Consider the following 26,550-nt stretch of genomic DNA (forward strand, 5'->3'; position numbering starts at 1 on the left):
TATTATACCTCCCTTTATTATCTCTTTACTGCCGTAAAAAAGTGATTCTATTTCTAGAGACCAAACAGCATACAGAGACATTCTCGGAAGAGAATCCCTTCGTGCCCAAGCCTCTGGGACTGATTTTAAATCTGCTCACCTGCACAACGGAGATGGCTTCGTCGCGGAGGGGGGTCAGGGCCCTTCCCTGAGATCCGCTTTTCCTCTGCTCATGCTGCGGCTCCCCTCGGAAACCGGCACCACAGTGGGCCCTGCCCTGCCACAGGAAAACATATTCCTGGACCACAGGGCGAACAGGGAACCTCAGAACTGGCCTTTGACTTTTCAGAATCCAAGCACACTGGAGGCCACGCACAGCGGCCAGTCCCTGGTGAGCTGTGTCTGGGGCATCATGGGGCAGGAGGCTGGGCACCAGGGGGGTGTTGGCAAGAATCCAGGGGGGCCTCAGAGACTGACAAGAAAGTTTGAGTTCTGCTCCACACTGACTGTGTGACTTGGACAAGGTGTGAGTCTCCTGAGCCTGCTTCCTCCTCTGAAAATACAGAGGGCAATTCCAGCTGACAGCCCTGGTGGCACCCCTTCCCCACCGAAGGCAGAGAACATGCATGAAATGGTCTGAGGGCCTGGGCTGGCCTGATCCCGACCCTAAGCGTCTGTAAAAACAGTGCACGTCTCCAAAGCCCTCAACCACCCAGAGCAGCAGGGCTCCAGGAACCTCTTCCCTCTTGGAACCATCTCCACTGTTCTCTGTTTCCAGTGAGCCCCGAGGCCTGGCCTGAGACCTGTGTGTTACCGTGGAGCTGGCAGAGGCTCACAGTCAGTGGCTAAGACTGCAGTCTTAGCGGCTCCCACCCTGGGGCCCTCCCCAGCTCCAGCAGGGAAAAAGCAGAGCAGGACCGCTCACCCCAACCCAGGGTCTCGCCGCTCCCGGAGGGGCCTGACAAGTGCGGCCCCTGCCCCCACTCAGTCCGGGCACAGCTCACCTCTTCACCCGGCTCTCGGGAGCCAGCCCTGCCCAGGCTACCCACTCTGGTGGGCTCCAGCACCAGTGCTCCTCTTGGACCAGTTCTCTCCGGTTCCTCTCCACCTGACTGCCCCCTCTGCAGCCATCCCAGTCCCCCTGAGCCCAGGGAGGCCAAGGATGGGGCCCAGGGACGGGTGCAGGCCTCGAAGGTGCAGACGCCAACTGGGGTTCCACTCTGGAGGCCGGCTGGAGAAGAAAGGCGGGAACCACCGCCCAGGGGCGAGGGGGCGCTAGCAGTGGCCACAGGCTCCTCCAGGGGAGGTGGTGGCGGGAAGCGGGTGGCCTTGGGAGAGCAGTGGCTGCCACTCAGGGGACTCGTGGGCTGCCGCACTTGTGCCCCTTGTTCTGAGAAATGGCAACGGTCGTGGCTGAGGCTGCCCGGGGGACTGCCTCCGGCCCCTGTGCAGCCGCCGTGACAAGGGGTCCGGTCTGCGTTGGTGCACTGAGAGAACGTTCTCTACAGCGCCGCAGGCTGTGGAGTGAGAGTACGACGCAGGCTGAGCACCAGGCCCCCGCTGGCCCCTGGGGCACAGGCGTCCTGCCCGGAGCTGGGCCCCGTCCCCAGGCAAGGTCCTGCTCGGGCTGCACTCCGCGGCCGGGCTATGGCGCCGTCACCACACTCTGCTCGCCGTGGTCCACGCTCCAGAGGCGGTAGAACTCCGCAAAGTCCACGTAAGGCTCGACGCGGCCATCCTCGCCGGGCGGGAGCGAGTGGGCGGGCCGGGAGCGGAAGAGGCCCCCGTCAGAGCTGGAGCTGCTGCTCTGGGTGTGCGTGTTGGTGGACTGCAGGGTCAGGGTCGGGCTCTGGCTGGGAGCACAACAGGGGCAAATCAGTCACAGGCCGTGGCGTCTGGCCAGCCCCTCAGGGCACAGGCCACAGAGGCAACCACAAGGGCCAGCCGGCCAGATGTTCTTCGGGGCAGAGGAAAAGTCAAATGTATTTTTGAAGCTCTAGCTACATGTGGCTATTTAAATTAACTAGAATTAAATAAAACGGATCCCTCACTTCAGTGCTCGGTAATCACGCATGGCTAGTGGCTACCGCGTAGGATGCAGAACTTGCCACCCTCAGAGCGGTGCCGAGCTGGACGCCATCCACTCCAACCTCTCCAAATCCATCCTAGACCAAACCCCACTGGTCACAGGCAGGCCAGGGCTCTTCTCCCGGAAAACCTCCTTACTCCCTCCTCCTCGCTCCTCTCGCAAGCTGGGTGGGGACGGGCCCCCCAGGCACCCACCCTGTGCCACACAGCCTGTAACATCTGGGAATTACCTGCTAACCCACTGTCCTGCACACTCCCAGCACTCAGAGCTGGGCCAGCCCGGCAGCGGGGGTGGGGCGGGGGCGGGGAGCAACTAAGCGCCGACGCGGGATGGAGGGACCCAGGGAGCTGGAGGCACAGAAGAATGGCTGGTTCTCCTGCCTGGTCTGGGATGGCTGCTATCACGCCCTGCCTTTGTGGACACAGCTGGTGGCTCCTCTGAGCAGCCCTGCAGGGGTGGGGAGGCCACCCGTACAACACTCAGGATGCCCATCACTCAGCTGCCTGGCAGGTCCCTCCAGCCCACAGGGGTGGCGGCAGCAGTGGTGGCAGCGGCAGCAGCCTGGGGGCAGGGAGAAGGAAAGGCCCCCTGCGAGGCACAGGGAAACCTTCCCGGTGGCCCTTCCAACCGGCCAGATCCTGAGTGGGCTGGGTGGGGCACCTCTATTATTCTGTGCAGGGCTGGAATGTGGAAACCAGAGCCCAGCCCCCTGGTGTGGCAGGTGGGGGTACATTCCCCAGACGTGGAGGGGGCAGGGCAGACACCAGACCTGTCAGGCAGGTCTGCCAGGAGTGAGGAGGGGGCCTGCCCACCACACCCCCAGGCTCCAGACCCCCTGCTGTCTCCACCCCTCCCCCAGCCTGAAACTAGAGAACTCGCTTCAAAGCTAAAATCGGACGCTTTAGTCAGAGAGCACTGGCTCTCATAAGCCGGCACAGGCCAAACAATGTCCCACAGGCACAGATACCATGGGGGAGGCCCCCCAGATCACACACTCCAAGACGGGAGAAGAAAAGAACAAGAGGACAACCTTCCCGTTAAATGAAAACAAATCCATGGCACCTGCAAGAAGCAATGAGCAGTGGGCTGTCAGCATGAGCTGCCCGTCTCCACCCCCTCCCTTCCGGCTTCAAGGAGCTGCTGGAACCTGCAGTCCTGCCTCGGAGGCTAGGGAGGCCTCCCCAGGGATGGAACTGGGGGATTTGAGAGGAACAAGACCCCAGCGCATCTCAGGGCACCTCACCCAAGGCTCCTCAGGCACAGGACGTGGCCCTACGGCCACTCCTGTCCAGGGACCCAGGGCTGTGCCCAGGAAGCAGGCCTGAGACGGCTGAGGCTGGGGGGGCCGCTTACTTGGTGAGGGTGGGAGTGGCTTCGTCCAGGGTGGAGGCGCTGTGGGCCCCGTTGACTAGCTGGCCCTGGGAGGGCATGACGAGGGACAGGGTCACGCTGGTTTTGCTGGTGCTCTGGGCGCTTGAGTAAGGCACGGATACGGGGTACACGCGTCCTCCTGCAGCTTTGGGAGGAAGAGAGTGGTGGGCTACAGGGCGCGGCTGGGGGGGACCCTGGGGTGGCAGCAACAGGGCCGCTCCAGGGCCTGAGAAGGTAGGCGGTGGCCCGGTTCAGTTCCCCTAGCTTGACCCTCTGCCCCTTAGGACAGCGAAGGAGTATCTGTGGCAGAGACTCTTCTGGGCCAGGCAGGGGCCTCCTCTCAGCAGCAAAGCACTGCTGGTGCTCAAAGCAGGAAGAGAAGTGCTGAGCTGCCTCAACGAAAGGGTTACTGCCTGGCTTCCCACGGTGCTTTAACCCAAGGGCTAAGTATGCTCCTAGTTGAGGCTGGCCCAACAAAAATACGGTTGCAATAACAAGCTAGAGAAACTCCAGTAACCCCGGTGTCCGTGGGAGAACAAATCCATCTGATGCTTGAGTGCTAGGGCTTGCTTGTTTGAAAAAAAGAAAAAGAAATGCAGCCCCCAGGAATTGATGGTCTTGACACTAAAGCAGCACTGGGAGGGAGAACAAAAGAATAATTCTTTCTGGGCAACTTGATTTAGAATTAAAAAGGTAGAGAGTAAAGCGTCTCTCTCTCACCTCTGACATGCCCAACCTCGGCCAGCTCCCTTCATTCTAGGGCCTCAGTTTCCTTTCTGTGAAAGGGCTGTTAATGAGGACAAAAGGAAACATGCGGGTGAGGTGGCTGGCGCACAGCAGGCACCGAGCCCGCAGCGGCCGCTGTCCCCGCGACGTGGCCCGTGGCGCTGCAAAGTGCCTCCCGCGCACTCAGGTCTTTCAAAGGAGGCCAGGGCAGGTGGTATTGTCCTCATTTCACAGACAAAAAGGGAAAAATAAGCACAGCTCAGAGAGCTTTAAAGTCAGGGCCCGGCCTGGAACTGCTCAAAGCCAGGCCTCCCGACTCCACCCCGCCCCAGGCAGCAAGGCCCCAGCCCCAGACGGCCTCCGGCGCCTTCCTAGTGCAGGCTTGCACACACATACCTGGGGCGGGGGAGGGTGCGGCCTGGCTCATCTCTCCCAGGGGGTAGCCAAAGTTCCGCACCAGCAGGGTCATGTCCTCGTGCCTTGGGCAGAACTTGGCACGCTCCCCGCCACTGGCGAAGGTGTCACTGTGGATGCGCTTCACCCGGTCCACCACGGCCTGGGCCACTGCATCCAGGGAAGTCTGCTTGGCGAACTCCGTGTCGATCATGGCGGCGATCTCCTGGGGGCGAGGGGAGCAGAAACCTGGTGAGGCATGAGGGGGCCCAGGGAGTGTAGGCCACACCTTCACAGCCGAATCAGGACACTTAGGGGTCACCAGCCAAGCAAGCGGACGTCCCCACCAGCCAAGCCTGCAACCTGAGCTTCTCAAGGTATTCAGAATAACTCTTTTGGAACTTTCTCATTAGAAAAGGTGTGACCTTGTGATTTCTCTGATTTTTGGCTTCCACACACCAAAAAAATGGGGGATAATATCCACCTCACTGCATTACAGCGAGGATTAAATAACATAATGGATGTGAGGGCACTTCGGAGACTACTAAAAAGCTCAGTACAGGGCTTCCCTGGTGGCGCAGTGGTTGAGAATCTGCCTGCCAATGCAGGGGACACGGGTTCGAGCCCTGGTCTGGGAAGATCCCGCATGCTGCCGGGCAACTGGGCCCGTGAGCCACAACTACTGAGCCTGCGCTCCGCAACAGGAGAGGCCGCGATAATGAGAGGCCCGCGCACCGCGATGAAGAGTGGTCCCCACTTGCCGCAATTAGAGAAAGCCCTCGCACAGAAACAAAGACCCAACACAGCCATAAATAAATAAATAAATAAATAAACCCAACAAGTTAAAAAAAAAAAAAAATACTACTGGGGCACAATTTAAAAAAAAAAAAAAAAGCTCAGTACAAATTGTCATTATTATTCAGCTTTCTTTCCTGGAACAAACTTATTGTACGAGATGATATGTCGATTTTGTCAGAAATTGAGGATACAGGATGAAGACAGGGTCCCTGCCCTCAGAGAAGTCCACTGTCCAGTGTATTCTAGAACCCAGTAGAAGCCACTGGATAGTCTTATCGCGAAGAGCAAAGAAAGGAAAAAAAATCACATTTATGGTAAGATAAAAAATATAAACACAAAATCCTCTACATGATGGCTGGCTGCAGTCTCTCGGAGGTAGGAGGGCAGGGGCAGGTAACAGGAAATGACCTGGGCCCGGTCCGGGGGGCTCAGCTCCAGCACTGACCAGCTTTGTCACCTCAGGCAAGACCCTGAACTCCGTGAGCCCCAAGTTCCCTAGCGTGACATGGCAGTGAGCCCCTGCCCCTACTATGTTATAAGGCTACTGGAAGGAATGAGATAAAATAGATGAAAAACCTTGAACACAGGTATTAGGAGACAGTTAGGCACCTAAGACTTTCCCTCATTATTTTTAATTAGGACAGAGCAGAAAAGGTTACCGTCTCACCAGAATCACAGATGGAAGGAGAAACGCAAGCTGAACTTCTCTGACTGACCCAGCAAGCCCAGGTCAGGCAAAGGCAGCTTCCCTTCTAGATCATCCTCGACGTGACTGCCTCCAAGTCCCACTTTAGTGACGACCATCTGACACGTGCATTCCAAGGTGCAGGAAAAAGCAGCAGCTCCCCCTGGCTGAGAACCTACGTCTACCACGCCCAGCCCTCATCACAACCCCACAAAGGTAGATGTCATCATCCCCGTCTCAGAAACAAGGAATGAACTGTATATCATCTGCAGCTCAAAGAGGGAAGCGAAGGAGGCAGTGGAGCGGGACCTGGGCGGGCCGCACGACTCCTTGGCCAGCGCTCTGTGTACCAGGCCGCGCCCCTGCTGGGCTTTCCTCCGCGGCCCACCCGGGCCCTTCCCAGACAGTCTCCAGAGCCACGTGTGCCTGTGGAAATTCATTTCCCTCACCCTCTTCCCTTAGGCTTTGCTCAGGGCCCTGGAGACTGACACTGCTTCAAGCCCAGATGAGCAAAGCTTTTGGGTAGGATGGGTGTTCTTGGAACTCTGGGCTTTTTCTTCCCCCAACTTTGAACCCAGAGAAGATGTCTGGGGAAAGCACGTGAGAATCAGAGCTCTGGGGAGCATGCCACCGTGCAGGCTGGCCAGCCGTGCTCTCCTCGGGCCCAGCTCACCTGGTTGGCCTGCCCAGGCCCGTGGGCTGCCTCCAGGGCCTTGTACAGCCCCTCGGACATCAGCACCAGGAAGCCAGTCACCCCATCCAGGGGTTGTGCACCGTGGATTTCAGGCTCCGCGATGATGGGCTTGGACTTGGCGGCGCTGTGGGAAGAGAGCAGAGGGGACAGCTGTGCTTGGAATGGCCCCCTGGGGACATTTATTCCGGTGAGAAGAATCTACACCCAGAATGTAAAATAAAACACACATCTGACAAGAGGAAAAGAAAGAGAGGAGAGAGAAAACCAGAAAAACAGACCTGTCTTCTGAGGCCAGCTCTTAAAATAAAGCTCAGAGGGCCAAGAAAGCCAGAGGGAGGCTGGGGTCACAACGGCCAAGGTCAAATGCCCAATCCTGGTCCCACTCCGCATTTCCTGTCCACAGAGCCGGGGGGTGGCAGGGGGAGGGCGGGACAGCCAGAGGGGTGGGTTCTCTTTTAAAAGCCCACTCCTCTTGGGCTCCTCCAAGCTGACCCAGGCCCCACATACACTCTAGCTGCAGAGGGACTGTGAACTGACGCACCATCAGAGCTGCTCAATGTCGGGAAGCTCCAGCATGCACACATGCACACAGGGCAGGGATGAGAAGATGTTCCTGGCAACAGGATTTGAAAGAGTGAGTCTGGCAACATCCTGAAGGTCGGTCCATCAGTAGGGGCGGGTTAGGTGAGCGCTGACAGCTACACACTGGAATCCTAGCAACTGTTACCAAGAATGCTGCCAGCCTAAATTGTAGGTGTGCAGGAATGGAGGAGTGGGTGCCTATACTGAAAAAAGTGAGGTGCACAACACTGGGCGCGGAATGCTAGCACTTGTGGGTGTTTTGAAAAAGCAGCTTGCTCCCTCCCCACCCCCAACAAGCACGCGCCATGCACAGGGCAGGCGGCGCGCACACACACGCGCGCATGTACACAGAAACTCCAGGGCAGGATACCTCAGAAACTAGCAGCTTCTGAGGAAGGAGTCTGGGCTTGGGGTGGGAGGAAGATTCACTTTTCACTGCATATCCTGGGCACTGTTTGAATTGTTTTAAATCACAGATGGACCTTTCCATAAAGCAAACAGAACCCGACAAATTAGAGACAAAAGGTTCCAAATGTAATTATTTAAACCTTGTGAGGGTAAGGAGCTGTAACACATGTTTTCTAAGACACAAGATGGGCATCACACACACACACACACACACACACACACACACACACACACACACACACACACACACACACACAGTGTTCTCGCATACAGGGTCGCCGTAGTTCAGGACACAAGCTCTGAATTCAGCCTGCCTGGGTTCAAGTCTTGCCTAAGCCCACTATCAGCCCTGAGACCAGGCAGGCTACCTAGTGTCTGCATGTGTCAGTTTTCTCATACGAAAATACCTTTGGGGCAATAACAGCACCCACCTCATAGGGCCTGAGGACTGAATAAGAGAACGGATGTAAAAAACTGCGCACGGGCTTGGATGAAGGCTCATGTTATTATCATCGTCTGTTTGCTATGAGCAGTGGGTGGCATCCAGAAGGGACAACCCACCTGGCAGCCCCGCCCTGGCCCCAGCCATGACAAAACCGACCAATAGGCCTTCGGTCTGTCTCTATCCACACCAGGCAGCTCATGCCAACTCTGGCCTCTCCTGCCAGGCCCTGTGGCACTGGTTGCTGCCCTTGGCTTTGGCCCAGCTCCCCACCTAACCCCTTGCCAGCCTAGCTCTACAGGACCCCAACTCCTGGCCTGCTGGGTCCAGGGCCTGCCCCATACCAACCTCTCTGGGAGAACGAAAGAATCTCCTTGGGCTCCATACTACCTCAACTGTACCTTTTGTTCCTAGAGCCTAAAATCTGCATCTGCCCCAGGCCTCTGGTCTTACAAATGGGGGCAGCTGGGCTGGCCACTCACCTGAGTAGGTCGATGTCAGTGTAACCGTATTTGACCTTGTAATCCCCAATGCGCCTGGTGCTCTCCTGCCCACAGATGACCCCCACTTGCTTGATCTTTCCTGCATCCAAACCTACCAGAGGAAGAACAACACGACAACCTCAGAGTTTGTTCATAAAGAAGAACCAAAAGAAGGGGATACAGACCTATCCACAAAAACAAGGCACTGAACAGGAAGTGAGATCATAGCAGGCACCTTGGAGGGCAGTGAGCCCAAAGTCCCTCAGTGTCCTCAGCCCCCATCCCCATCAGAACACCCGTGGCTGAGTCCTCCCCTACGGGACAGCAGATCCAGCACCGCCCAGCTCAGCTCCCTCTGCAGCCTGGGCTCCCAGGGAAGGGAGGGGGTGGCCATGGCGGCAGCTGGAGCCCCAGGACTTCTTTGGCCTCTCAGTCTCCACCAATAACAGTGCATACCAGAGACTCCTGGAAGCATTTCACATGTAATAACTCTTTCAATCCTCACAACACCCTGAGGTAAGTGTTACTATTATCCTCATTACACAGAAGGGGAAACTGAGGCACAGAAAACTTGAGTAAGTTCCAAAATCGCCAACTAGTAAGTGTCAGAGCTGGGATTCAACCCCAGGCAGGCTGGTCCCAAGCCCAAGGTCACAGCCCGTCCACTTCATGCCTCTCTCTACATGGTCAACAGAAGGCACAGGGCGAGCCACCAGGCCCCGCCCCCCACTCACCCAGCTGTGAGAGCCGGAAGAGCTCGTCCTCATTCTCTGTGGTGTGGTCCACGTTCAACTGTGTCACCTGCAGACCATCCACCGTCGATTTGCATAAAAGTGCACGGTTCGTACCTGCAGGAGAATTTGAGCAGCTGAGCGAAGACTGAGAGCACAGCGAAGAACAGGACACGTTGAGAAAAGAGAGAAAAGGCAAGCATCTCACACATGGAAATCCTTGAAATGAGCAAAGAAAATAGGCTCAGACCACTGGAGCCAGTCACCAGTCAGGGAGAGCTGATAATATTAAGGAATTAGGTTAAACTTTTCCAGTGACATCCGAGGACAGTTACGATTAGGATTTTAATAAGAGACCTTTTCTCCAAGGAGCCACACTGCAATATTCACAGATAGCACGACACAATGTCTGGGTTTGCTCAACAACAACGCGGGGACAGAGGGCTGTAGGTGAAGCCCCAGAGGCTGGCCGGGGGAAGGATGCTGGGGCTGGGGGATGGGCACACAGCAGTTCATTAAATGCTCTTCACTCTGCTGTTTATTACAGTTTTGAATTTTTTCCATAACGAAATCTTAAGGAAAGGAGGACGAGAAGAGGGACCGTATCAGTGGGGTCTCTCCAGAGCCCCTGCAGTAAACTGCACCCTGAGGCCACCGCCTTCTCGGACTCCCACATGGCCCTTCTTCACCTACAAATCCAAACGTCCCTGTGACCTCTCACCCTCCAGCCCACACCCAGCCCATCTTGCCGCCCTTCATGCCAAGGGGGTCTTCCACAGCCGGGCAACCTCTTCCAGACAAGGAAGCCACTGAGGTAGCCCAGAGAGAGGACACAACTCCCCAAGGCCACAAGCCAGTTAGGGGCACAGGGGGGACTCAAGCCGGGACACCAGCCTCTCAGCAGGCACTTCAAATGCCCCGGGCTGGGACTGAGACGTCCTATGGAGTTAACGGGAAACTCTTAAGTGGTCTCAGGACGCTCGAGGTGGAGGTCTTCCTTGTCTGGGAAGCAGACTGCCCAAAGGACACACGGATCCCGAGGCTGACCTTCTCCCCTGCTCTCCCGTCTTGGGACAGGCAGGTGGCTCACCGACATTGGCGACATAGAGCCTGTTGTTGAGAAGGACCGCCACCACGGCCATGGCTCCTCCCGAAATCTCCTTCTCCAACGTCTTGAGTCTTTCGAGGATCTTCTGATACTGAGGAGGCAGCTGGTGCTGAGGGACGCCCTAGAAGCCATCATCGGCGGTCAGAGCAGGCCGGGCCTTGGAGACCATCTCACCAACCTCCCCTCCCTTAAAGAGAGAGCATCTGAGGCCCGGCCGGGAAGGAAGCTGGCTGCAGCTCCAGGGCAGGCTTCTTTCAGCAGAGCCAGGCGTGACCTAACTCGTCCCGTCGGCCCTGAAGGTACCTGCGCATGACGTGAGCAGGCAGGTGACGAGGCCTGGACAGATTCGGGCAGAGGACCGACCTGGAAGGAGCTTCCCTCACACCCTGTGCCCACCCCAAGTGGAGTCCCAGAGTACGGCTGCTCGTAGCCAGCCAAGGAGGGCCCTAGGAGGGCAGATCCGTTGCCACCCGCATCCCATCAGAAACTGTCCCCTAACGCCTGCTGCTCTGGCCCAGTTGTATCAGTGGTCTGGGAGGGACATGGCAGATGAGTCCTTGCTCCTGGCAAAGCTGGACCTTGATCTGCTTCTCCTGGGGCACAGGCTGGGGACGTTACCTCAGGCAGCTGGGACTGGAGGCTCGCCTTCTCTGCCAATGCGTCATCGATGGACTCCAGGAAGCTCCTCTCCACCACATCGAAGGCCTGGAGGCAGAGGACAAGGAGGCAAAGGCCAGTTCAAACACCACTGTCATCTGCTGCTGAAATGCTCACTATTAACAGCAACAAGTTGTATCAACTGCAGGTTACCATGTGATGGGGCTTCACACGGCGCACCACCAGGCACTGCTGCTCCTGCAGAGCAAGGTCTGATAAAGATGGCCCCGCGGGGCTGGTGCCTTCCAGGTGGCAGTGCAGGGCGACCAGAGAGGCGGGACGCGGCAGAGAGGTGAGGAGCACAGGCTTGGAGTCAGGCTGCCTGAGGGCGACAGCCAGCTCTGCACTTGCCGGCCAGGCAGCGCGGCCTCCTCATGGATCGATGAAACAGACGAAGTGCTGCTCTGAGAGTGACTGAGGGTATCCACCCCGAGCACCCGGCGCCCGGCCCAGACTAAGTCTAGGTCAGTGACAGCTAGTGTCACTGCCACATCCTGAGGGCCCCTCAACACAGCTCACGCTGCCACCTTTCCCAAGGGCACCAGCTGAGAATCACTGGCACTGGGCCCTAAGGCCATGGCCGGTGCCCGGGCCCTCAGGTGCCAAGGCAGGAAAATGGCTGGGAGCGCTGTTTTCGAGGAAGAGGAATCCACACTTCTCATCTAAAACTAAGTGCCCCTGGACTTGCTTCCAAAAGGAGATGCCAGGAGGAAAAACTCCAGAACAGCAGCAAGCAGAAACACAGAAGTGGCAAACAAGCACGAGCCAACTGGGAGTGAGGAGGCAGGGCCTGGGGAGCCCGCAGTGACTAGCGGCTGAGTGCCTGAGCCACACGGAGGGAGAGGATCTCCCTCAACGACCTTGTTTCTACCAGGGCTCAGCAACTGCCACCACACCCCACGTCCAAGGTGACGTCCATTATCCCCTTCCCCAGGAGCATCTCGTCCAGAGCCAACCCTGCCAGTCGTGAGGAAGGACTGCTGCTGGCTGCCCGGCCCCGCACCTGGGAAGTGGGGTGCCCCTGCCGCTGGGAGAGGCTCCCAGAGCTGGTTCTTCTGCAGAGACAAGGAGCCAGCGAGGTCTTCAGACCAGCCCCGGGCCAACCGCAGGCTCTGCAGCCGCAGGGCCGAGGCCCAGGGAACTCAGCCACGGCCAGCCAGCCCGAGCCCCAGTACCTGCAGCAGGACCCGCCGCACGTCGGCCTCAGTGTGCTCGGCGCTGAGCTGGCCCAGCAGGAGCTCCGCGGACAGCCGCTGGGCCACGAAGTTGGTTACCCGGTTGCCATCGTAGCCGTTGAAGACCCCGTACAGGAAGCAGTTGTTCTCACTCCTGACAGAGGGAGAGGGCAGGAGGTGGCCTGAGACCAGGCACTCACAGAAGGGTGATGCCAGCTCCAGAGTGAGGGGGAGGAGGGAAAGGCATTGGGGAGACAAAAGACACAGCAGCTGTGGCTTCAGGTGCCCACGTGGGTCCCCCACTTTAACCATCATTGCACTCTGGCCATGACCTTCTAGGATACCCCTGCCCCCTGCAGCAGGCCTTCAGCTGGTCTAACGTCTAGATGTGGAGGGGACAGCAGCAGACACCACCTCCCGTGGGCCACATCTCACCAGGAAGCCCCACGGAAAACAGCTGCAAAACTGCTTTCTCTTGCTTGCAAACCTACTTCTGATGCCCAGGAGAGCGCTGCCAGCACCCTCACCTGAACTTGAGCCAGTTGTCCTCTGGTGGGTGGCTCTCAGTGCCCTTGCCATCAGCAGAGTAGCTGCGGTTGGAGGCTGAGCCAACTCCAGAGAGGTGGCAGAGCGGCAGGTCGTCCGTCCAGCTTGGCTGCTGTTCCTGGGAAGGACACCAGGAAACCAAGACGCATTACCTTCTCGCCCAGGGCAGACCCCACCTCATCTTCTTTTTCTTCCCCGACAAAAACCTAGCTGGCCCGGAGCCCCACCCAGAGGGTTCCACTTCCTCCTGGAAAACAATGATGCGTGTTATGAACAAACACCTGCAGAAGGGTTTGCGTGGTTTATGGCTAATCCACAAACTTCCCCAGGAAACCTGAAAAAGACTAGAGTTCCCACATGCAAGGCTCAGCAGTGATCTCCAGGAACGCGCTACGCTATGGAGCACGAGTGAAACGCACATACACAAATGAAGCAAACTCCTCGTATAAAACTCTTTGGTGGTCCCCACCTTGCACTGCAACGGCTCCGACTCCAATCCCTCAGGCACTGGTTAAAACCACAGATTTCCAGGCCCCTCCCACAGAACGTCTGATCCTGGCGGGGGGCTCAGGATATATGCAGTGTAGCTGGCTCCTCCCAGGGGACGGATTCAAGCAACCCAGATCCACACCTAGAGAAACTGACTTAGCAGCTCAGCCTCAGTCACTCTTCCTGGCACTGGGGTCTCCACGCCCTGGTCCCCACTCCACCCTGGTGCCGTCCTCTCCCACCTGCCCCCCCGCCACATGCTTCTCCACTAGTGCCAAATGCTTGCGGTACCCTGTCCACATCCCGCTCTTTCCCTCTGCGTGGAACACCCTCCTTGTCCTTGTCTAGTAATCCTCCATGTCCTTCAGGACTCTGGCTCGGGAGTCACCGCCTCCAGGAAGTCTTCCTTCAGGAAGCCCCTCCCCAGGCTTGGTTGCCAGCCCTCTTGTGTATCCCTACTACACTTGGCCCCCAACTCTTGCCTGTGTCTGACTCCCATTCTACCCCATGGGTCTCAAAGCAGGCTGTTCAGTATAACCACGACAGAGCTTTAAACACAAACACACACACATATACACAGAGCTGTCTAGGAGCCAGCCCAAACACAGACTCTGAATTTCCTAAATCTCCTTGGGGGGGGCACTCTGAGCACCTGCATTTTCTAAGCCCCAGAAACGACCCTGACACCAGGCGCAGGTGTGATCCACTAACTCTCACTGAAAGCCTCCCCTACACCCAGCCCCCACTTGAGAGCGGTGCCTGGTTCACAAAGGCATTCCCGTGCCCACCAAACTGAACTAGAGCAAACTAAAACTGGAAAAATCAAAGTTCAACTGCAAGGAGAGTAAAATTTGGATTGAAAGCTTTATTGAAAATTAAACAAGCACAAATACTGTGCACAACTTCTTACAAGTAAGCAGTAACAGACTTCAAAAAAGGATGTGAAAACTACTTCAACAGGCTTTTGCAATCAGATATGTAAAAAGCCTGTGGTCAGCTTTCGTGGCAAATTTCATCTTTTGTTTATTTACATACTCACAGGGAGTGACTTTATAGCTTTTTCATTTTTATTTTTTCATTTCAATTGCTTTTATGCTGCCTTTATTCCAGAGCTTTAGTTTTGTGCTTTGCACCCTGGAGCAACTTCAGCAGGGTGTGGGAGTTTGTTTTTATTTTCAAATTAGCGTATAGTAAAATTGCCTTTCTGGTGGGCAGGTCTATGAATTTTAACACTCGTAGAGATTTGTGTAACTACCGCCACAATAAAGACACAGCACAGCCCATCTTCCCCAAACACGCCCTCATGCTGCCCCTTTGAAGCCACACCCTCCCCTAACTCCTGGCAACCACTGACCTGTGCCCCATCACTCTACAGTCTTTTCAAGAATGCCATAAATCAAATTATGCAGTGCATGACCATTTTCTTCCTCTTGTTATTGTGGTTAACACATATAACATAAACTTTATCATCTTAACCATTTTTTAAGCCATCTTTACGTGTACATTTTACTGGTATTAAATATATTCACAGTGTTGTGCAGCCATCACCACCATCCATCCCCATAACTCTTTTCATCTTGTAAAATTGAAACTCTATACCCATTAAACAAAAACTCCCCATTCTCCCTTCCCTCCAGCCCCTGGCAACCACCATTGTACTCTATGTCTTTAAGTACATAACCTTTCGAGACCGGCTTCTCTCACTCAGCATTATGCCTCTGAGATTCACCCAAGCTGGTGCGTGCATCAACAGCTGGTCCCTTCTTATTGTAGAGCAGTATTCCATCGTATGGATGTAGTACAGTTTATCCATTCATCCCCTGAAGGGCATTTGGGCTGTTTCCAGTTTTTGGCAATTATGAAGAGAGCTGTTATAAACACTCATGGGCAGGTTTCTGTGTGAACATAACTTTTCATATCTCTAGGGTAAATACCTAGGAGTGAGACTGCTGTTTAACTTTATAAGGAACTGCCAAACTGTTTTCCAAAGTGGTGAACCATCTGCATCCCACAGGTACTGCACGACAGTTCTTGTTGCTCCACATTCTCATCACATGGTTTTTTTTTTTTTTTTAGACATTCTAAGAAGTGTATAATGATATCTCATCACAGCTTTAATTTGCATTTCCCTAATGGCTAATAATGATGTTGAGCATCTTTTCATGTGCCTATTTGCCATTCACATATCTTCTTTGGTGAAGTGTCTCTTTAAGTCTCATACCTATGTTTTAATTGTGTTGTTTGTTTTCTTAACTACTGAATTTTGAGAGTCCTTCATATATTTTGGATAAAAGTCTTTTCTTGCATATGTGATTTGCAAATATTTTCCCCAGTCTCTACCTGCTATTTCATTCACTTACCAGTGTCTTTTGTAAAGCAAAAGTTTTTAGTTGTGATGAAATCCTTTTTTAAAAAATATTTATTTATTTTCCTTATTTTTTTGGCTGCGTCGGGTCTTAGTTGCAGCACACAGGATCTTTGTTAAGGCATGTGGGATCTTTCGTTACAGTGCACCGTCTCTGCATTGCAGTGCTCGGGCTTCTCTCCAGTTGTGGCGCACGGGCTCCAGAGCACGTGGGCTCTGTAGTTTGCAGCACGCAGGCTCTCTCACTGAGGCGCGCAAGCTCAATAGTTGTGGCCCCTCATGAAATCCAGTTAATCATTTTTTTTCTTTCATGGTTCATGCTTTTGATGTCATGTCTAAGAACTCTTTGCCCAGTCCCAGGTCAAGATATCTTCTGTTTTCTTCTAAAAGTGTTATAGGGACTTCTCTGGTGGTCCAGTGGTTAAGACTCCATGCTCCCAATGCAGGGGGCCCAGGATCGATCCCTGGTCAGGGAATTAGATCCCACATGCATGTTGCAACTAAGAGCCTGCATGCCTCAACTAAAAGATCCCTCATGCCACAACTAAGACCCAGCACAGCCAAATAAACAAATTTAAAAATAAATAAGTAAAAAATAAAAGTGTTATAGTTTTACATTTAGACCTGTGATCCATTTTGAGTTAACTTCTACATAAGGCAGGAGATTTAGGTAAATTTTTTTTTTTTTTTTTTTGGCAAATGGATGTCCAATTTTTCCAATACTATTTGTTGAAAAGACCATCCTTTCTCTGGACTTCCCTGGTGGCGCTGTGGTTAAGAATCCGCCTGCCAATGCAGGGGACACGGGTTCGAGCCCCGGTCTGGGAAGATCCCACATGCCACAGGGCAGCTAGGCCCGTGCGCCACAACTACTGAGCCTGTGCTCTACAGTCCGTGTGCCACAACTACTGAAGCCTGTGCACCTACAGCCTGTGCTCTGCAACAAGAGAAGCCACTGCAGTGAGAAGCCCGTGCACCTCAACGAAGAGCAGTCCCCCCAGTCGCCGCAACTAGAGAAAGCCCGCGCGCAGCAACAAAGACCCAACGCAGCCAAAAATAAATTTTTTTTTAAAAAAGAGTATTTTAAATACTTCCGGTTACTTTAAAAAAAAGAAAAAAAGACTATCCTTTCTCCATTTAATTACCTTTTGCACCTTTGTCAAAAATTAACTGGCCATACACGTATGGGTCTATTTCTTGACTCTATTCTAGTCTATTGATCTATGTGTCTATCCTTCCACCAACTCAATGCTCTTGATGACCACAGCTTTATTAATCTGTATTTAAAATCTACATTATAACATCAGTTGGTGTGATGCCTCTAACTTTATTCTTTCTCAAAACTGTTTTGGCTATTCTAGTTCCTTTACCTTTCCATATAAATTTTAGAATCAGCTTGTATCTACAAGAAAATCCTGCTGGGATTTTGATTGGAATTGTTTCAAATCCATAGATCAATCTGAGGAGATGTGACATCTTCACTACATTGAATCTTGCAATTCATCAAATGGTATGTCTTTAGAAGTCCTTGTGTCTTCTTTATGGGATTTTAAAAAGTCACACAACTTCACCACAAGGGCTAAAAAGCTACCAATGCCTACTAGCAGTCTGTGACAACAGAACATATGACTAAAATCTACTAATGGAAAAGGAACAGCAACAAGAGCTGAAAATCAGCTCAGCTCCCGATGATGCTGAGCATTTAACTCTTTCAGGTCAAGCTACAGGGAAATAAAACAAAACAAAAAACTGCTTCATAGTAACATGAAATTGTTTCTAGTTTTAATCCTGACCTGTCTCATTTTAAAGCAACAAAAATGTCTCTCTTAACATAAGTGAGAACTTCAGTCTTTGGAATCTACATACGACATTATGCAATGAGAGTATATTTGATTAATACATACATTCAACAAATGTTTACTGAACATTTACAACAGGCTGGCATTACTCCAGGTGCTGTAGACACAGTGGAGAAAACAACCGAGTGTCCTGGCTTGAAACTTCCTTTCCAGGGAGAGAAACTTCAAACATGTAACACGATAAATAAACAAGGCACTTTTAGACAAGGAAATATGCTATGGAGAAAATACATCAGGGTAAGGGGACAGACAGTGGTGGGGAGGGCTCTTTCAGATGAGGTGGTCAGAAGAAGCCTCTCTGGGGAGGTGACCTCTGAGACAGACCTGAACGATTATGGAGCAGTGGCCATTTCAGAAAGTGGGGGAGGAGCGTTCCAGGCAGATGCAAAGACCTTGAGGTAGAAAATAAAATGACTTAGGTTTAAGGAAGTGTGAGGCTGGCGTGGCCTCTGTAGTGAGTAGCGGGGAAAGTGGCTTGCTCCTGTGTTCACACACACGCATGCACGTGTATGCCCAAGTAGGGACAGTGTAAGGCCTTTTAGGCCACAGAAAGGAGTTCATTGCTAAGGAATTATATTTCAAGGAACAGATATTGCCAATCATCCCCTATGTCTTAGATCTGATTAACATACCTCCATCGCCAAGGACTTCACAAAGGTCTCAGGCAACCTCGTAAGTAAATTTCCCAAAGAAACTCCTTTTTCTAGGGTCTGTCTCCTGCCTCCGACTGGGATGAAATTAAGCACAAGATTAAGCAGAGGCACAAAAGCATCTCCCCAACTAGGAGTGTCCCCTGTCCTGAAAAGATGGGCCAAGAAGCCAGTATTTGGCACCCCAAAATGTCACAGCTGTTTTAAAGCATGGGAGGAGAAGACATTTATACTTTCTAGAATCCTGTCTGTGATTAAAACGGAGATTAAGATGGATTGAACTCGTCCTCTAATATGAGATGAACAATATGAATGTGTCGCCCACGATGCAAAACCTGTCATCGATGCTGCAGTCACAGTGCTTCCTCTGCCATTATCCAACTCCCACAAGGGACAGAGACAGGCTTCCAGGGACTTAGATCTTTCCAATAAATTCATACTTTCCAGCAAAAAAAATAAATATTACCCAAGCAACTTATGGGCCCACTCGGCATTGAGAAATACACTATGAAAAAGACTAGTACATTAGCCTTTCACAAGGAAGGAGACAAACTCAAATGGATGACTGAGGAACTTGCCACATCAGTGTCGTGGCAGAGGAACGATTCATGTAAAAGCACTTCACGACGGGAGCTCACGAAGCTGCTCTCAGGAGCCGGCTGATGCCGCGCTGGCTGCTGCAGCCATGCCCGGCTGACATGAGCGTAGCAAGCTCCCCAAACCAGAAGGACTGTGTGTCTGACAGTGGTCAACCTACTTAACAAGCACCTTATTCTTCAGAAAGTATTTATGCCTAGTGTCCGGACACTTCTACAGTGTTAAGTGCTTTTTCTGAAATTTGATTTTCATAATGTTGGGCTAGTAATATTTTGGAAATGCATTATTTTAATAATTGGCAATCAGTGTTTAGGTCAGTGGGTAAAGACTCCAGGGCTTAAGGGCAGTGTTTGTCCATTTCTGATAAAAACACTTAAAGAAACAGTAATTGATGGATATTTTCTTAATGTGCCATCATATATATACTTCAGTCAGTCCTAATACCAGCATCTTACTTAGTGGGTAAAGACAAAAGGCATTCGCATTAGGATCAGGAACACAGCAAGGATACCTATAATCTCCATTACTTAATAATGAACTGGAGGTGTTAGCATATGCAATTAGACAAGAGAAAAGAAGGAGAGCGTACGACTTGAAAAAGTCGTACAGTTAACTCTATTTGCAGTTGATATGATGGTATTTGGAAACCCTAAAGAATAAATAATAAAACTAACGCAAATGAAATAAATCAGTAAGGTGGCAGGATACAAAATCAACACAAAAAATCAACAGCTTTCACATACTTAAAGAAAAGATGGGCATCTAGCCTCTACTTACTGTCAACTAAAATAACAGTCTTTTTCCTCTGAAGTTCTCTTGAGTCAGTTCCCCAAAACCACACTCCTGTACAAGAGTTTTTTAAACTTAAATTTATATCGGTTGGATTATATCTTAATGCTTTCATCTCAGCCATCCAGCCTGTTGACATAGTTTTGAATCTCACCCTTTGACAGATTAACAATCTCACTCAGCTGTCTATCCTGTACAGATAAGGCCTGCTACAGAGTGTTCCAAATGACTTCTAAAAAACCGTGACCAGAACAAAAAGCGTGGGAAGCTAACCCACTTCTGACAGGAGGTGTCTGCACCAAACACAGAAGGGAAGTAACACCTCCACCAAAGGTTTAGGATACTTGAAAAGCCATGTGTATTTTTGGAGACTCAAATAAAGAGGCTACTGACCCTAGAGGTACAGTCACAGAAACAAGCACATACTTTAAAACAAACCATTTATATATGAACCTTGCTGAGCAAAGTTCTCCTATTTCACATTGACATTCTTTAAACAATGAGTTTCTAGCCAACTTGGTTTGCTATTTAAATAAAGAAAGAAGAAATAAGAAAAAAATTACCCAAAGAGCATATTAAATAGTATCTATGGTAAGGCAGAGCCTCCCCCTTTCTGTCTTTCCAAGTCCTATCCACCCACAAAAGCCTGGATCAAATCCCACTAGTGCCAGAGGCCCGTGTTTCCCAAACCTCAACCATCCACTCACCATCTTCAACAAATCATCCATTTCATGTTTTTTCTTTAATCTGCCATTTTTTCTTTTATTCAAATGACTTCATTTTGATGTAAACTTTTCAGTATTAGAAGTGGAAAACCATTATTACCTGCCAAATCTTGATGGTAATAAAAAAGGAAAACAAAACAAGGTTATTAAATTCTAGCTGAACTCATGGGCTGCTGCACTCTGAGCTGAAGCCCTGTTCTCTCTGTTGAAATAAAGGGAGATTAGCAAGAATCACAAAGGTGTTACATACATACTAGGACCAAACCAAGTTTATCTCCTGATATCATCAGAAAGTTTCAAAGAGAACTAAAAAGCAAATAACCTCCATATGTAAGGATGTGTTTTACATCGGCATACACCTAACCACCTCACTGAATGTGTTCCAGGTTCTGGGAAAATACTGCCCAAGGCCGTGGGGCCCCTTCCCTGAGAAATCCATCCCGTGGCCTCACCGTGCATTCTGGGTACCTACTCACTGGCTATTAACTATTTGGCAACTTGTGGCAACTCTCAGGTTATAGCCCGGTATTGTTAATTGGCTACTTTATTTCACCGATTCAAAGACATGTATTTTCAACATTTTTAGTATCGCTGAAGTTAGTGTGTTACAAGTTAACTAGCAGGGCACTTTCTTTCTTAGTAGTATATAAAATAATGATGTGTCCTTATAATCCATAGTGTCTTAGACCCAGTGACATATGGGCAATTTCTCAGATACTCATGAGTGCTCCTTCAGCGACGGCCCTGCGTAGAGTGCAGTCCCCACAGCAGCTGAAACATTCAGTAACAAGCTGCCAGAGAATTCCAGGAGGTGCTACCCGTGTGGGAGTGGGAGAGTATCTGGTCCTCCCTGACTTCAGCAGTGGCCCTCAAATCATTCTCACCCTGCTGTGGCCGGGTAAGCTTCAATTGTATTCTCCCCCTTCTCTCCACCGCCATCGGGGATTATCCATACCAAGCATTCATTGCTGATGCTATTAAAACCCACCAGACTGCCAACACTCTTGCTTCCCTCCTCCACGTTTCTGAACAATTTTCGGAAAGGTCATGTATTTTCTATTCACACAAACCACCCACCCCTCCACCTCTGCACACACTGATGCACACTTTCTCCCACGCCCGCAAATGCCAGGCCCGCAGCACCAGCAGCAAGCGGTGCTTAGCGCCTGAACATGAGTCGTGAGAAGCTGAGAAAGGGGAGTCTCAGGCTCAGAGCCTCATGAACACATACAACAGTGAGTATGGCTCACTTAACTCTTTGATGGGTTACAAATTCATTTCTCACAAGAAAGAATCTGTTTCGAAAAGCCGAATTTTAACTTGATTGTCTCAGGGAGATTCCAAAATTCATATTTTGGTATAAATTTCTCTAGTTATTCAATTGTATTTAACCCATTAAGGGAGTCACACCTTGTACATATATATTTCAGCATTAGCACCTCATGTACATGTGACCATGTCACATAAAAATAGTCCATAAGGGCTGCCCTGGTGGCGCAGTGGTTAAGAATCCGCCTGCCAATGCAGGGGACACGGGTTCGAGCCCTGGCCTGGGAAGATCCCACATGCCGCGGAGCAACTAAGCCCGTGTGCCACAACTACTGAGCCTGCACTCTAGAGCCCGCGAGCCACAACTAGTGAAGTCCACACACCTAGAGCCCGTGCTCCGCAACAAAAGAAGCCACCACAATGAGAAGCCTGCGCACCACAATGAAGAGTAACCCCCGATCACCGCAACTAGAGAAAGCCTGAGTGCAGCAATGAAGGCCCAACACAGCCAAAAATAAAATAAATTAAATTAATTAATTAATAAAAAAAAAAGTAGTCCATAAAAGTCCCCACAGAGACTCATCTCAAACTCCTGGGCAGCAGAAATAGACAAAAGCATGATTCCAAGTTCAGGCCACAGCTTGAATATCAAATTATAGTATGAAAAGGCCGAGTGTTTTTGTGGGGAAAGCACCCAGATTCCTTAGAAGCAAAAAGGAAGCTCAGAAAGGGAGAATCATGCCCCCAGGAAGATGGCTCTGGGTGGGGGCAGCAGTTCTTTCTCTCCAAAAAGCCTAAAACACCCCGATGCCTCCTGCCATCTCTATCCTTCTGAATGACCCCCTTTTCCTTCCTCACTTCTCTGGGACCGACCCCACTCCTGGCCCCCACCTCTTTCACTAGGGTTTCCATCAAAGGTCCTCTATGTTTTCATCACAAATATAACACTAATACATTCTTAAAGGGGCTACTAATAATTGTGGAGCTTACCGTGTGCTGCAGCAGTTGGACCACATTCTGACGGCATATGAGATGGTTGTAGGTGATGGTCTAAAGGATGTTTTTAAGGCTGTGTGTTTAACATACATTAGAAGAAAAATATGTGGCTAGGACCTGTGATTTCATAGATATAATTGCTCAGGAAAAATTTGATTTCAAGTTGACTTTTAAAATAATTAAGTAAATAGTAGTTTAGGCAAAATTAAACTCTTGATTCTCCCTGCCCCCAGGGCACGCCTCCTCCAGGGCTCCCCACCTCAGTAAATGGCACCACTGTTGTTCCAACCAAAACCTTGTAGTCCTTCTCGACTCTTCTTCCTCTGTCACACACCTCACACTTGATCCGTCAGCAAACCGTATCAGCTCTTCCCCCCAAACACAGCCAGAACTGGGTCCTTCTCACCACTCCTCTCCCGTCACTCTGACCAAGCCTGTCGTCTCACACCTGGCCAACGGGGAGCACCACGCAGCAGGTCCCAGGCTTCCACTCTCGACGCTCAAACGTCTGCCTCTCGACAGAAGGCTCTTTCTCCAGCCACGAATCACATCACTTCACGCCGCTACTCAAACCCACCCTAGAGTTCCACATCACACTCAGCGCAGAATCCAAAGCTCACATCAGGATCCACAAGGCTCCCTCGGACCTCGGCTTCTACTACTCCCCCAACGTACTCCACTCCAGCCACGCTGGCCTCCCTGACGCTCCCCTAATAGGGGAGCCTTTGCACCCCTGTTCCCTCACGCGGGAATACTCCCTCCCACATCGCCCACCTCATCTCATCAAACGTTCAACAGTCTTCCCCGACCACTCTGTCTAAAACAGGCCCTACACCCCGCTGTCTGTGAATCCTGCCTATTCTTCCTCGCAGCACCCCCATGTTATATTCTGGATATTATTATATCATATATAATCTGTACTTCTGTTTCTTATCTCCCTTACTAGAACGTAAGCTTCACGAGGGCAGGGTCCCCTGCGCCTACACAGTGCCTGCCACATACTGAGTACTCAGTGACATTTAAGGGAATGAACCGTAGGCCTTCATTCACATCAGGACTGAAGGTGGAGCTTCACGGCTGGAGGGTAACCACACCAGGCCAGGAGTGTAACGTGTTCATTTAATACTAACAACACTCCTGGGAGTCCTCTCGGGTGGGGAAACCAAGGTTCAGGGATGTTAAGTGAAAAATCAAGGTTTAGGGATGTTAGTGACTTGCCCAAGGCCATACAGGACCCCTGAGCTGTTTTATCAGGCCGTGAAGGGCCTTTTTTTTTTTTTAAATTAATTAATTAATTAATTAATTTAGGGCTGTGTTGGGTCTTTGTTTCTGTGCAAGGGCTTTCTCTAGTTGCAGCAAGCAGGGGCCGCTCTTCATCGCGGTGTGCGGGCCTCTCACTGTCGCGGCCTCTCTTGTTGCGGGGCACAGGCTCCAGACGCGCAGGCTCAGTAGTTGTGGCTCACGGGCCTAGTTGCTCCGCGGCATGTGGAATCTTCCCAGACCAGGGCTCGAACCCATGTCCCCTGCATTGGCAGGCAGATTCTTAACCACTGCGCCACCAGGGAAGCCCCCAAAGTTTTTTTGAAGCTACTTCAAAAGCTCATCTTTTCTGCAAAAGACCTCTTAAGGTACTACACTACCTGGGGAGCAAAGGTGAAACTCCTCAGGATGACATTCCACGAAGTGCTCTGCCATCTTGTCCCTGGCACTCCCTCCCAGCACCGTGACAGCAGATCCCCAGCCCCTCCTGCAAGCCTCCACTGACCTGGTCAAATTAGGCCATCTGCAGCCCCTCAACACATTGACACTAGAGTGCCTTACACATCACATTAGTGATACAGGCTCCTTCTCCCACGCAGGACTGCAAATGCAGTGGGGGTGGACACCTGCCTTATTTATCTCCGTATCCCCAGGCCCAGTAACTACAGACCAGCAGCTCTCATAGCCACCTGCTGAATGACGGTGTTTGAGCTACTCTCACCAGACTCAGGACAGTGGAGGGCAGGTCAAGCCCAGCACACCGCGTGGACCCTTGGATACCCTGTGAGCAGAGATGTCTTGATCATTAGCGTGGGAGGGGTCTGGTGTGGACATCCCTGCCATCCCTTTGCCTTTCATCACAGTGCTATGTGCTTAAAGCTAATCATCCAACTTTAAAAGATTGCACACCACTGAGGAACACATTCTGGAGCTAGCAAAGCTCGCCTCTGTCTAACCCGAGTCCCCTGGGCTCCATCACACCGATAAGGGAGGGAAGCTGGTAGCCACTCTCCTCAGCAAGCCACGTCAGCCTACGACAGTTACCACACCACCATCTGCCACAACCCACCCAGTATTTCTGGAATATTTACTACACTGGGGACATTTACATAGGGGCCCTGCCCTCCTACAAAGCAGAGGGCCAGGCCTACCTAACCAACTCAAGGATAAGGCCAAACTGCCAGGCAGTAGTAAAATAAAGGGACAGCCAAAGGTGTGGAGGGGAAGAGAGCATTCCCCACTGGGAAAAGCTGGGAATCGCTGTCCTGGAAGAGCAATTTCAAAGGGAGTCTACACAAAGCCTCTCATTAGATTACAGCAGTGAAGGCCACCCTTACCCTCTGGTTCCAATGCTTCAAGACCCCTTAGGGCAGTAGGGCCAAGATCTGCTGCATTTCTGTAAAGTCAGGGCTGAGCACTGGACCTGGCCTCAAATGCTTTACTCATTATTTTATAAACAATTTATTGAATGCCCGGCACCTAGTGGTTCACTTTCAAGTTCACTTTCCAGTACAGGAGGCAGACAAGTCCACAGGCAAGTACAACAGACTGCCATGTCTGAGGAGGACCCAGGGGACCAGCAACCTGCCCTCGGTCCATGGTGCCAACACGCATATGCATCTATGTATATGGGTGTCAAAAGGATGCACGGGCTGGAAGACACCAGTGACAAACCCATGAGGGTCCAGCCGGGGGGGGGAGGTGGGAGGGGCGAGTCTCAAGACAATCCTCCCACTGCCTGCTCTTACCTAACCAATAAGGAAACTGAGGCTGATGGAAGCACAGTGAGTTACAGCCAGGACCAGAACCCAGTCATTCCTTCCGTATAGCTTAGAGGTTAAGAGGGTTTCTGGAATCAGAATCCCTGATTTAATCCTGCCTCTGCCACTTACCAGCTGTGTGGCCTTTGGCAAATGACCACCTCTCTGTGCCTCAGTTTCCTCATCTGTAAAACAGGAAGAATCACAGTACTTGTCTCACGGGGCTGTTATGAAAAATTAAACTTAGAAATATAAAGCTACTGGCACAAAGCCTGGGACATAGAAAGCGATACACAACTGGCTGCTGCTGCTGCTGCTATGATTATTATTATCGCACGACCCGCCCAGGGCCCGGGGTAGGCTCGCTACCACGGCTCTCTCCGAGGCCGCGCGCCACTGTCCCTGCAGGCTCCAGAACGCTCCCACCCTCCACGCGCCCTTGACGCTCGCAGCCGCTGGACGGCGAATCCGAGCCCCCGGCGGCCCGGCCGGCAACGCGCACGCGCGCGGGCCTTGCGGGGCCGCACGCATCCGGGGCCGGGAATGAGGGGGGGCCGGCCCGGGAAAGGGGAGGGCGGCGGCCACACCCCGCTAGGGACGGGGAGGCGACCAAAGGCGGAGAAGGAGCCGCGCCTGCACCCGACAGGTCCCCCCGGGCTCCCAACCCCCAGCCCGAAGAGCGACTGAGTTCCTCACATTCTGCAGCAGGCTCCTCCTCTGCGCCGCCATCTTGGAGGGACCCCCGCGGGCGTGCCCGCCTCCCGGCAGAGCAGGCGAGAAAGGCGGCTAGAGCGGCCCAAAGCCGGCCAGGAGGACCGCGCTGCCAGGGAGCTTGTGCCCAGCGCCACCCTACGGCCGAAGTAGGATGCGGCCGTAGGGAAGCGAGCGCGCAGGCGCGCTCTTCCATCCTTTCTCCCCTAAGAGA

The 26,550-nt window shown here is 52.0% G+C and overlaps 1 protein-coding gene across 6 annotated transcripts; it reads right to left on the minus strand.

The window, feature by feature from the left end:
- TAB1 (TGF-beta activated kinase 1 (MAP3K7) binding protein 1) lies at nt 1–26,547 on the minus strand. 6 transcript variants are annotated; one of them, XM_082422479.1, is made up of 14 exons: nt 26,322–26,382; nt 25,758–25,810; nt 22,600–22,678; nt 20,323–20,449; nt 12,848–12,984; nt 12,321–12,474; nt 11,107–11,193; nt 10,471–10,609; nt 9,384–9,497; nt 8,650–8,761; nt 6,715–6,859; nt 4,562–4,784; nt 3,422–3,584; nt 1–1,832 (listed from the first exon to the last, which is right to left on the minus strand). In XM_082422479.1, the coding sequence occupies exons 4-14, from the start codon at nt 20,341–20,343 to the stop codon at nt 1,625–1,627; spliced, it is 1,503 nt and encodes a 500-aa protein (XP_082278605.1). In that variant the 5' UTR covers nt 20,344–20,449; nt 22,600–22,678; nt 25,758–25,810; nt 26,322–26,382; the 3' UTR covers nt 1–1,624. The 6 variants fall into 6 exon arrangements, with proteins under 6 accessions (XP_082278605.1, XP_082278606.1, XP_082278607.1 ...); XM_082422480.1 differs by lacking the exon at nt 25,758–25,810 and having other exon boundaries at nt 26,322–26,337; XM_082422481.1 differs by lacking the exons at nt 25,758–25,810; nt 26,322–26,382 and adding an exon at nt 22,865–23,292.
- Nucleotides 26,548–26,550: the final 3 nt, after the last annotated feature.

The sequence above is a fragment of the Balaenoptera physalus genome, assembly GCF_965194825.1.
Source record: "Balaenoptera physalus genome assembly, chromosome: 13".
Classification (NCBI taxonomy): Eukaryota; Metazoa; Chordata; class Mammalia; order Artiodactyla; family Balaenopteridae; genus Balaenoptera; species Balaenoptera physalus.